Here is a 12,056-nt window from a genome sequence, read left to right as displayed (position 1 = left end):
TTTTACTACTTCTGTGTAACAGGGCCAACAGTTTTTTTTTTTAACTATGAACAGATTGTGTACATGGAGTTGGTAAAAGTGGCCAATCAAAATTGGATGTATGTACGCCCCCTTAGCTGTTACGCTAGCACTTGGAGAAGATCTGAACAGCTTCCCACGTTTCTCACTTTTAGTTCTTGTTTAAATGTCCCTCTGCACAAGGCCGTATTTGGGTCGGTGTGATTGGTTAGTACACGTTTAACTATGTAATCAAATGTATTCATGTGTGTTGCTTTACTTATTATGTCTCTTGTTTTGAAACGCAGGGCAACACTAAAATTAACACATTTAACTGGTCAAAGATTCGGAAGCTGAGTTTCAAGAGACGGCGCTTCCTAATAAAGCTGCATCCAGAGGTTCATGTAAGTGCTGCGCTAAGCTTTCCTCGCAGATATGCTTTGGGATGTTGTGTGTCATTAGGCATCATATTACAGAGTCTTAGATGAGACAATCTTGTGTAACATGCAAAATGAGAAATTAGTTGTCTGCTTTTCTTGTAGCTTTGCAAGAAAAAATAAGGTTGTGTAAAGGCTGCCATACACTGATCGATCGACCAACAGATAGATCCCTCTCTGATCAAATCTGATCAGAGAGTGATCTATTGGCTGCCCATACACTGCACACAGATTTTGTATCGATTTCAGCATGAAATCTATTCACAACCTGTGGAACTGCCTCTGCCTGCCTCTCCTACCCTCCCCTGGCCAGCAGCAATAAATGACATGTCCGCCGGTGCGATTCCCGGGGTCAGTGCTCTCCCTTTCTCTGGCTGGCCTTCTTCTCCATCTTCTCTTTACTTCCTGTCAAAATAGACAGGAAGATCATGGAGATTATGAATTTGGCACTATTTTTTTATATTCTTATTTTATGTTTATATAATAGTAGTGGACAACCCTCACATGTATTTCCTGGAGTGGTTTATTTTATTATTATTATTATTAGTTGATAAATGTGTTAATCTCTCCTCTTCTTTTGCCATAGGGTCCATATCAGGATGCCCTGGAGTTCCTGTTTCCCAGCAGAGACATGTGTAAGAGGTTTTGGAAAACCTGTGTTGAGTATCACAGTTTCTTCAGGCTCCAAGATCAGCCCAAACCAAAAGCCAAGCCAGTTCTTCTCAGCCGCGGTTCCTCTTTTCGGTACAGGTAAATACAATGTACAGTTTAAAAGCTGTGCTGTATCTACAGTATTGATAGATTCTAAAGCAGATATATATGAAAATAAAATAATATTGAAGTCCATGTTCACATTTCTCCCATCAGCCCCAATACTTGTTTAAAATCAGTTTTATGTGGCTGCGTGTATAAGTGGACTGCTAAGCCCCTCCCTGCACTCGCTGGTAGCCTGGCTGCCCAGACTCTGCCCCCAGGACACACCTTTCAACATAGCTGTACCTAGTTCAAGTGTCTTCCCAAATTCCCTTTGGTGCATCCCAGAATGCACTGTGGAAGGGAGGGTAAGCAGTACTCACTCCACCCCTTTATCTTTCTCATCTCAGTTTTGTGGCTGCTTATATAAGTGGACTGCTCCACCCTTCCCTGCACTTGCTGGTACATGCCTTCCACCATAACTGTACATAAGAGAGGCTGACTGACTGACTGTTCAAGTCACTCCCCACAACCCCCTTAAATGACTCCCTGAAACCACTGTGGAATGGGGGTGGGTTTGGGGGGAATAGCCCCCACCATTAACCCTCCCTGTCTGCTGTTTGATATCAGGTCTAAGCTGGGGAGAAACTCTGCCTAAAAGTGCATTATGGAATACAAAATTATGAATCCATGTTGTACTATTGCTCACTGATCTAGCTTCTTTTGTAATGCTGGCAAAAATAGTTTTTGCTGGATGGAGATGACACATTTTTATGCGGGACAAGGCTACACTTGTTTTGTAAATATGAGCAGAGGTGGCTTATGCAAGCTGCATGCTGGCGTCTTCAGGGAAGTACAATTTGTTCTAAAACTTGTACTCATCTCATTGAGCTCTTTGTATAATAGGAGCCATTATGTGTAATTCTGGTAATTGCGAGAAAGGTTAATCCCTGCATTGATGCTCCTAGAGCTCATATATTACTGCTTTTTTCAACATTCTCGTGCAGTTTAGCTGAAAATTGCTGTTTAAATAAATATGTATTGCCTTTTTTTTTTTTTTTTACTTAAATGGGGGGGGGGGGGGGGGGTTGGAGGGCAGTTGGGTGTAAGCAGAAGTACTCAAATAAAATCCACAATAACTTGTTTAGGACTAGGGATGGTCAATGAACGAGTTCGTGCAGGATTTACATCTTTATGCAAATATATGCTGCAGTTTGAACATTGACCAATCAAGTCTAACTTAGGTTTCAATTGATTGGTCCATTTTCATGCTGCATATATTTGCATAAAAATGTACATAATTATGCATGAACTTGGAAATATTTGCATCTCATTGGTCATCCCTAATTAGGAAATACAAATTCCATGCAGCTAATGTCCTGTGTGGGGATTGAACCTGGAACTCCAGTGGCAGGAGGTGACAGCACTAGCAAGTTTGTCACTGTACTGCCTGGTGGCCTGATTCCATATATCAATTGTTATGGGATTAGAGCTATAAGGGGGGGGGGGGGGTGACTGACACAATTCACTGTACTTACACTGTAGTATAGTAACCAGTCACAAAGCTCTTTCGTAAAAAAGATGTTGTATTCAGCATAATGTAAAAACGGGAAAAGGCAGCTGGAAAAAGATCAAACGTATTTCAGCAAGACATTTTACACATTTTTAAAATTAAAGTCAGATAGTTATGTTGTGGATAATATCATTATTAATATTATTTTTTATTTTAGCGGTCGAACACAAAAACAGCTGATAGATTTTGTACGGGACACCAGTGTCAAGAGGCCAGCAAGTGAGAGGTGGGTACAGAGCCGACAATACATGTGCCTGAATTGATTCACTGCCTCATTACTGTATGTTTTTATTTTTGTTTGTTTTTTTGTTTTTTTAGATGCTCAGTAAAAGAATGGTTTTGATAATGAGAAAGTAAGGCTTGATTGTAGATATTTAACCATTGACAGCAAACCCTACCTATCATTTAAAGTAAACCTTAAATACACACAAATGCCATACAAATGCCTAATATTGAATTCTTAAAGAGAAGTCTGTAGGCAAGACATTAACAAAAGTTACTGCGCTAGTCTTCAGCATAATTCTTTAATCCCAGCTTTCGTTTACAGTTGAGCTACATGACATTTCTCTGCCTGCCCCGCTGAGCCCATGCCAGGCATTCCATGCTTATTTTTACATGCTATAACAGCAACTAATAGTCCTTAGCCTAAATCTGTGAGTTTTTATTTATTGGTTGACCTAGAAGTTTATTAAGATAACTATTTGATAGGAGATGGTCTCTGTGCATTTACCTAGTGATTCAATCCAGCAGTTTCTAGGTCTGCAACCTCCTATGGGCAAATGTTTCCTGTGCATGAAAAAGCAGAACTGACTTCTGGAGCTTCCAGAGCCCCTGGTCCTCTTTCTGAACCTTGTGGCACCCACATGGAATCTGTTCTAAGGAAACTACTGGGCTGTGGGTTCTAATCAGTGCTTACAGGGACATATGCTTCCGCTGAGCAGCATCTCTGGGTAAATGCAGGGATTTCTGGGTCACTGATTTTAGAAAGTATTGCAGCACCAACTAAATGCAATATAAGCAACTGCAGTAAAGTACGCCAGAAGTATGTTTGCACAATGACACTCAATGCTTAAACAAACTGGCCTCTGTGCTTACTATTATTATTATTTATTAGATTTATATAGCGCCAACATATTACGCAGCGCTGTACAATAAATAGGGACTACAGTCGGTACAGCATGGATGTAATTCAAATGCAACACAGAAATCTACCCAGAAAAAAATGCATCAAAAAATAAGGAATGAAAAATAAGTGGTCCCAACCCCACAAAATAGCATCAAAAGGAGCATGAATAAGTCAATAACACTACTCAATCGTTTCTTAATTTGTTTACACAAAGATAAGCGTGTAATCAGAACATAACCGAGAACAGATGAAGATTATTCTCACCCTCATACATCTTCATGTTGATGTATTCTCATCTCCGACTGCATTTTTTACCACAGACCATCCGTTTTGCAGTATGTATCTTTGGATATACAGATTAATAGTAATAAAAAAGCTGCAATATACATAATGAAAAAGCCAAATAGATAAAATATTATAGTGGTTTTTTTGTTAGAATTGAGTGGAGGTTTTATTTAAACATTTTATTTCCTTTTTATTTCTTATTCTTTGATTGTGAACTTGTTATATGTTTATAAATACATATACCGGTGTATGTCATTTATAAAGTTGTATTTGTTTAATAAATGGATCGTGCTGTACTGATATAGTGCTGGAGCCAGCTACTACCGGTATATATGTCTCCCTACGTTACTGGTGAATGCTAAAAGCAGATGAAAAAGCCTACCCTGATATGATGGTTTGCTGGTAGTCAGTTTATTGGCTTACAGAAAAACTGGCTCTTCCCAAACTTCAAATTTAAAGGGAGTCTGAAGCCATTCAAAATTCTTCTTTTTACTGTTCATTTATCTTCAGCAATATGAGCATAGGTGAAAAGCCGCATTCCCGTGGCAGAAGCTGTATTTAAACCCCCCAAATCCCAAGGCAAAAATCCACGACTTTCCAGGTCGTGGATTTTGCTGCCCGGGGGAGGCAGTAGTTCTGCCTCTGCTGGAGTCTATCTGCGCTGATCTCCGCCTCTCCCCGCCCCTCTCAGTGAAAAAAGACTGAGAGGGGAGGGGACAAGCGGCGATCAGCGGAGATTGACTCTTGCAGAGGCAGAGCTACAGCACAAAGCTCTGCCTCTAAGGCTTCTTTCACATCTGACAACGCCTGCGGCATGTCATCAGGATGTTGCGGTGCGATGCAATCAGCGGTGGTAGTTATTAATTCACCAGACTGGAAAACGCCAATCATTAAAAGCTCCCGGGTGCGTCGAACCGCAACACACCAAAATGCAGCATCTGATGTGAAAGGTAAAATGAAAGTCTATGGACTCTCATTTTACCTTGGTTAATGCAAAGTATTGACTTTGCGTTAAAACGCAGAAAACATACTCAAATGTGAAAGAGCCTTAAAAGGAAGCGATCCCTGAATTTTGCCCCGGTATTTGGGGGGTTTAAATACATCGTTCTGCCGCGGGAATGTGGCGTTTCACCTATGCTCATATTGCTGAAGATAAATGAACAGTAAAAAGAAGAATTTTGAATGGCTTCAGACTCTTTTTGTTTTAAGCAACTTAGTCTGAGGGGTTCCCCATCCCACAATTACTTAATGCAGTTTGGGGTAAAGTAACCAGCTGGGTTGTATGTCCCTCTAGCTGATAAGTATTTTAATTATCTCAAAATAGGGCCGTCACGTAAGGTCTAGTCATAACCTTGTAGCAGATCTTTGCTAGTCAATTCGTGTTTTGCATGTCCACCTCCACTGATTGTTTGCAGCGAGTTTTAGCCGGTCGAGGCGACAGGGCTGTGGAGTCGGAGTCGAAGAGTCGGAGCAATTTCGTTTACCTGGAGTCGGTGGTTTCATGAACTGAAGTGTCTTAGTCAGAGTGGGATGATTTGTGTACCGACTCCACAGCCCTGTGAAGCGGTTGGACAAAAGTAAGCAGCCTAGTGATGTGTGGTCAGTGCAGTACCTGACAGATATAGGGCAATCTGATTCACCTTCCTAATACACTTTCAAATTTGAGAAATTAGTGTTCTTTTTAATGACCCTAAATCTTGTCAAACTAATGATGTGCTGTGTTTACTCACCACCAAACCCCAGATAATTTTTCCCCATTTATTACTAAAATGTATTGGGACCAGTCTAGATGACTTAAATTGGCTTTAGCAGTAATCCTGCAAAGTTACAGTGATAAAGTGGAACGCCTGGATTTCAGATTAAAGTATGTTTAGCAGTTTAGATAAAAAAATCATTGCACTGCTGTAAAAATTGGAATCCCATAACACAGCCCACCTACTTACATGTGACTTCCTGGAAAAAAGCCGAGATCCTTCAGCACACATAGGTCGGGAGCTTGATTCCAGGGCTAGCTAACCAAATCTAGAGTCAGAAAGCAGTTGTATGTAGAAGATGGCAAGGATAAGGATGCATGTACAGCATTATGCTCATTACTGTGTAGACAGTAGTTCTGTTCTTTTATGGTGAGCCTCTTCAACATTGCTTGTATGCATAGTACCTGCTTGTGTGTTAACCATTGGGCTTTGGTGTCAGTGGGATTCTCCTGACTGCGTTGCTCTCTGTCCTGCAGGAGACACAGCAAACCCAGAGTGTCCCCTTGCACTGTGACCCCTGACTCTCCAAAGCAGGTGCGTGTAGATGTACAGCACTGGGTGCCTCATGCTTTGCTGTCTCTCATGCTTGTTTTCTCTATCCCTGTGATTCCCTAGCACCTCTTAGCCTACCTCTCGCTTTGCTGCTAACTAGCTAATATTTACTGTAACCTCCTTGGGTGACCCAGCTACTGTTTCTTTTGTCTCCTTCTCTATCTGTACATGCTTTATAAAGGCAGCTGCTTGCTAGAACATTTCACACCTTGGCTTGTAGAACTTCAAGTAAAATGTTTGAGTTTTGTGTTAATCATTAGGGGTGGAAAGGGAATAAAGTCTTCTAAGCTTTTTGTTATAGTTGTTGTTGTTCTGTGTCTATCTTGAGAATGTATCTGTACCGCTTCAGTTCCTGTTCTATGTGACACTTTTGACAAGGACCGGATGATGAAGTCATAATAAATTCTTAAGGTACCCATACATCTAGCGACTGTGGCGGACGATCAACCAATAGACATATCTCTCTCCTCAGCATGAAATCTTGCGGGTATCTGCCTTGTGACACCCCCCCCCCCACGTGCAGTTATACTATACTTGCCATCGCCCTTGTACTTCTCCATTCGCGCCCCGACATGGTACCAGCTTTATAGCATGTGGGTTGCATGTGTAATGCCACACGCGCTCCCCATGTGCTATTTGCTGGTAGTCACATGGGGCCCAAATGCGGCAGTACGAGGGCGGTGGCAGTGCAGATGGTGGCAGGTAAAGTATAACTGAAGAAGGCCGGGGGGGGGGGGGAGGGGCGAGGAGCGAGGAGGAGGCTATAAAACATTAGGAGAAACGGTGGCCTGGGGTTTCTGTCTTTTGCGATTATCACATGCCATTACCTCCGCACACCTGATCGAGCATGCTGGTGTGAGATTTTGCAGTATGTCCAATAGATACATGCAATCAATTTTAATTGCATTGTCTATCGGGCATGCTCTTGACAGCACCGATTTTCATTAGATTATAGTTATCAAATCGGATGGTTGATTGACCACCAAGTTGAGTAATCTATGGGCACTTGGAGGGCTACTTCACAATGAAGTCTCATGGTTATTCCTTCACTCCCAGTTTTTTTGGGATACTTGTGACCAGAAGGGGGGAGGAGACAGACGGCAATAAAAGCATAAGGCTGGGTGCACACATGGCAAAAAAGCTAGCGTAGCGGAAACGCGCGTTTTTGCCGCTAATGGAAGTCTATGAGCCGCAGGAAAACGCATTAAAAAAAGCATATGCGTTTTACATTATGCGTTTCGCAAAAGCTGGTTCTGTTGCAGTGTTCGCCCCAGAATTTTTTTTCCAGCCGGGTGGCATGAAATAGTAGCCGGGTGGCATGAAAAATTAGCCGGGTGGGGCGAGACGAGAGAATGCAGGGCCAGTGCTTCTGTGAGCAACTCTGCTTACAACCGAGGAAGAGGTGAGCCGATGACAGCTGGGTGGTCACCAAAACTAGCCGGGTGGAGCACCCTGCTAAAAGAGCCTGGGGAGAACACTGCTGTTGCATAAAATGCAGGATGGCTGCCAAAACGAAAGTCAATGGGAACACAATGGTATGCGTTTTTCATGCTTTTTTAATGTGTTTTTACTTAAAAAATTGTTTAGTGATGCATTTTTTCGCTTCCTGTTGTCTTCCTAGTGATTGGCATAAAATGCAATTAAAAAACGCATGCAAAATGCATAAGCGTGGATCTGCCTCGCTCTACAAAAAGCGTTTTCTGTGTTGCGGCCTCTGTCACAGGAAGCTGTGGAATTTTTCAAGTTGTGTGCACAGGACAGCAATAAAGATCCTAAAGTCATTTTAACCTCTTTACCACACGCTACAAACTAATAGCATTTTTTCATCTTAGAATTGGGCTTTAAAGTGACCCTGAAGTGAAAATAAAAACTTATGTTATAAACGAATTGTATTTGTAGTACGGATAATTAATAAACATTAGTAGCAAAGAAAAGTCTCATATTTTTATTTTCATTTTTATAGCTTTCTTTTATAACATTGCATCAAGTGAGTAAAATTCTGTCATATTTGCAGTTTTCAAACCACACTGCTCAAACTCTTTTGCATAGATAATAGCTGAAGTTTTTTAAAGAGAACCTGAACTGAAAATAAGTAAAAATAACCATACACCGGTCATACTTCCCTCCTGTGTAGTCTACTCCTCAATCTCTGTCTCCTCTCCTGTGCCCCATTTGTCCACTGTGATCAATGGATGTCTCTGTACTCCATTTTAAAAATGGCCATTACCCCCTAACAGCTTCCTGGTCAGCACACTGTTATACCTATCGCCCACTTGAGCCATAGGGTAACATGGACATTACCTTGCATATTCAGTTGTAACTGACAGTTGCTGATGTATAACTGACAGCAACTGCTATATTTCAGTTCTGACAAAATATTGTCAGAACTGGAAGGGATCACTGTAAGAAGAAAATGGTGAGGTTCTGAGAGGAACTGACGGTGAGTTTAGTATGCAATATTCATTTGCAGCTACGTCATGTGTTTATTTTAAATAATTTTACTCGCTTCAGGTTCCCTTTAACTCCTTTCAACCAGAAAGCCCAGCTCTCACTCAGATACCATCACTCTCCTAGACACACCAATGTTGGAAAGAATCTGATCTCTGATCAATTCTGGGTCAACATAATCATGTTCAGATAACCATTTACCTCCTATCTTCTCAAATTTTTCTTGGGCGCCCTATGGGCAAAAATATTTTTTTAAGTTTTAATGCAGCATGAATTTGCCCCACCCACATCACCAATGTAGGAGGAGCTTCCTGTTTCCAACACTGCTAGATTAATTTCCTGGAAGTTTTTCAACTCCTCCTGTACTGGAAACAATATGAGACTCATATCTTTACTTCTAATTTTCTATTTCTTAGCTGTACTAGACATACAATTCATTATCTAAGTTTTTCACTTCAGTTTTGCTTTAAGTGAAAATCCCATTTAGTTGAATATCCTCTCTCTTTAGAATATGATTGGGACATTTCTACACTTTCTGTAGGGCGTGAGATTGTCCATTCTAGTAAATCACTTTTCCCTATTGTGTGTGTTTGTTTGCCATTATTACACTGCAATTCTCATGTCCATAACCAGCTACTGTTCAGCAATTTATTACCCTTTAACTACATCCCTAGAAGCGAATGAGTATGATTATATTAGATGCAGTGTATACACTGAACATGTGGGTTGCTTTGTGCAGAAAATCTGGATACCCTGCTTATGATAAGTCTGCTGTATGGTTAAGTTTTGTGCATCTTTCTTATGCTGATTATGTGCATCTACAATCTTTAGTAAGCATTGTGTACTGACCAGTGGTACCATATGGAATACTAATTTGTGTAACATTTTTGTAATGTTTCAATCATGTATTTTTGTCTTTGCAGATCATCACTTTCACTGAGAGTCTGAAGACTCCTCCTCTGCCTTCTCCACTTTCCCTGCCTCCTCACCCTGTCTCCAGCTCTCCTGCTTCCTTCCCTCAGCAGAAACTTGTTTCCAGAACAGAAAATATTCCAGCATCTCACTGGCAAGAGGAGGCCATCAGAATTCCAGAGAACACAGGACTTCCTGTCCACTCACCCATACAAGGTCTTTCACCCAACCCTAATCCTTCCTTGCACAGTAGACCAGATCTAGCAGAAAGCCTGAGTCCACAGAATGCTCCTCATGCTGATAATGTCAGGTTCTGGGTGCCAGGGGTTTCTGATTCTCTCTTGCTCACTGAAGAGTTTATTGATGATGATCCAGCTGACATCTCCTTTGGTGGTGGTGCAGAGCTGTACAGTTATGGTGGGAGAATGGAAGCATCTGACAGTGAGGATGGCCACCCAGAAGAGTTTTTTCTGGACGATGTGAATGTGAGAGATTTCAATGGCAATGCAAGGCCAACAGATGCTAGTGAGCTATTTGAGATGAAGGCTCAAGCTAGTCTCATGCAGAGTCTCCTCAGTCCATCAGAAAATGGCTCACTTCTCAACCACCGCTCAGAAAGCAGTTCTTTGCTCCACCATCGCTCTGAAAGTAGTTCTCTCACCAACCTTAACGGCATTCCTAGCTTTTCCCGTTCTGAAAATCACTCCACAGCCAGCTCTATGATCAACTTTCCAGCTTGCTCTGTGCGCTCAGAATCCAGCTCTGCTTTCCAGTTTGGTGACATACTTGACCAACTTGAACAGCTTAGCTACCCTCCAACAGCAACTGAGGACTCCAGCAGTTCTGATGGCGATTCTTGGGATTCCGAGGAGGAGACTCCACTTGATATCAACTTATTTTTCAGCAATCCGCTTACCCAATATACCAGTTTTAGCCAGTTTGGAATGCAGGATAAAAAGGGACCACCAGATATTTGAACGTACATAAAGTATTCTATTGAGAATGAGTGATCAGTTATCTGAAACAGCCATAGCTAGAGATGATTTGCCAGCATAATTGTCATTTGTTTTAGGAATGGATTGTCAAATATGTTGATTCAAGCAATGAGTTTAATTCTATGGCTATATAACAGCTGTGATTTTTACGTAATTGCCCTTAGGGAAGAGAAATTTAGCTTAGCAGCATTTGTGATGACCAAATATGCCAATGTTGTGAGCATCTGTACTTCTTCCCTTTGCATTACTGGTTGGACGAAGGCTTTGAGATTGTCATACTAAGGTTTTCCTAAGAATGTAAAATGCCAGATCTCCTTCCTTGTTGTCTTACCGAACCATGAAAATATTCTAGACGGTTAGCACTGCTTTGCTTGTATCTCACTTAATGCACATTGGTTGGGTTTGAATTTATGTGATACAAATCCACGTCATAATCGCTGCACTTTAACTTGTTCTAAGCATCTTACATTGGCTTTTATGCTCATTTTGTCTTCATATTGTGCTTTCATTTTAAATTAACCAATTAACCTTCACTCATTTGTACACTGACACTTTCCTTCACCTTTTATGTAAACACTCATAAGTGGGATTTTTTCACTGTGTCAGTGGCTGCATCTGCTTTCTGCATGAACTAACAGACTTGAATGCCACTGTTTCATCTCTCAAGTGAAGTGATTCTGGAGAATTCTGTGGCTATTGTGCTGCACATTGTGCAGATTGCACCTTTTGGGTACCTTCCTGTCACCTGATTTTCTGCTTTGTTTTGGGGTGTTGTAACACTTACAGTTGGTTTTCAGGTCAGGTTCAGGTAGTGGGATTGCTTATGTGGATCGGATAATGGTGGACCTCTGCATTTCTTCCCGTTTAGGTCGCTGACCAATATTTACAAGCTTCCATTTTCATGTGACTGGCTAAATCTTCTTCTTTTGAAGGGGAGGGTGGGAAGGTTATCCACCGACTGATGCCATTAATGGAGACCCTAATTTATCAAATGGGGGCTGCAGAGGTATCAGAAGTGCCATTAGACGAGGAGGAATCTATGCGGGCTTGTGAGAGGGAAGTACTTATTCTGGCATCTGATTTCTTGACTGGTAGTCGTTCTAGTCTCATAATTAGAAAGAGTGACTTATCTTCATGGAACACCAAAGGGTAAACAATCCACTAAAGGAGCAAGGCAGCCAGGTGGAATATATACATATCCTGGTGAGAAAGGAGGGAGATATTTCTGTGTGCCAAACATTCTATCTGCAGCAAGCTTTGGATGTCTGTGGCCATACCTATTAA

The 12,056-nt window shown here is 41.5% G+C and overlaps 1 protein-coding gene across 1 annotated transcript in view; it reads left to right on the top strand.

Annotated features, from left to right (window-relative positions):
* FARP2 (FERM, ARH/RhoGEF and pleckstrin domain protein 2) overlaps window positions 1–12,056 on the top strand; it is a 150,537-nt gene that overhangs the window by 98,002 nt on the left and 40,479 nt on the right. Inside the window, exons 9-13 of the mRNA XM_068280617.1 lie at window positions 306–401; window positions 1,021–1,184; window positions 2,858–2,926; window positions 6,342–6,399; window positions 9,789–9,993. Coding sequence (XP_068136718.1) covers window positions 306–401; window positions 1,021–1,184; window positions 2,858–2,926; window positions 6,342–6,399; window positions 9,789–9,993 — 592 coding nt within the window. The remainder of the gene's footprint in view (window positions 1–305; window positions 402–1,020; window positions 1,185–2,857; window positions 2,927–6,341; window positions 6,400–9,788; window positions 9,994–12,056) is intronic.

Source organism: Hyperolius riggenbachi, chromosome 4 (assembly GCF_040937935.1).
Source record: "Hyperolius riggenbachi isolate aHypRig1 chromosome 4, aHypRig1.pri, whole genome shotgun sequence".
Taxonomy (NCBI): domain Eukaryota; kingdom Metazoa; phylum Chordata; class Amphibia; order Anura; family Hyperoliidae; genus Hyperolius; species Hyperolius riggenbachi.
Note: the sequence above shows the minus strand (reverse complement) of the source record. Positions and strands in the feature narration are given on the sequence as shown.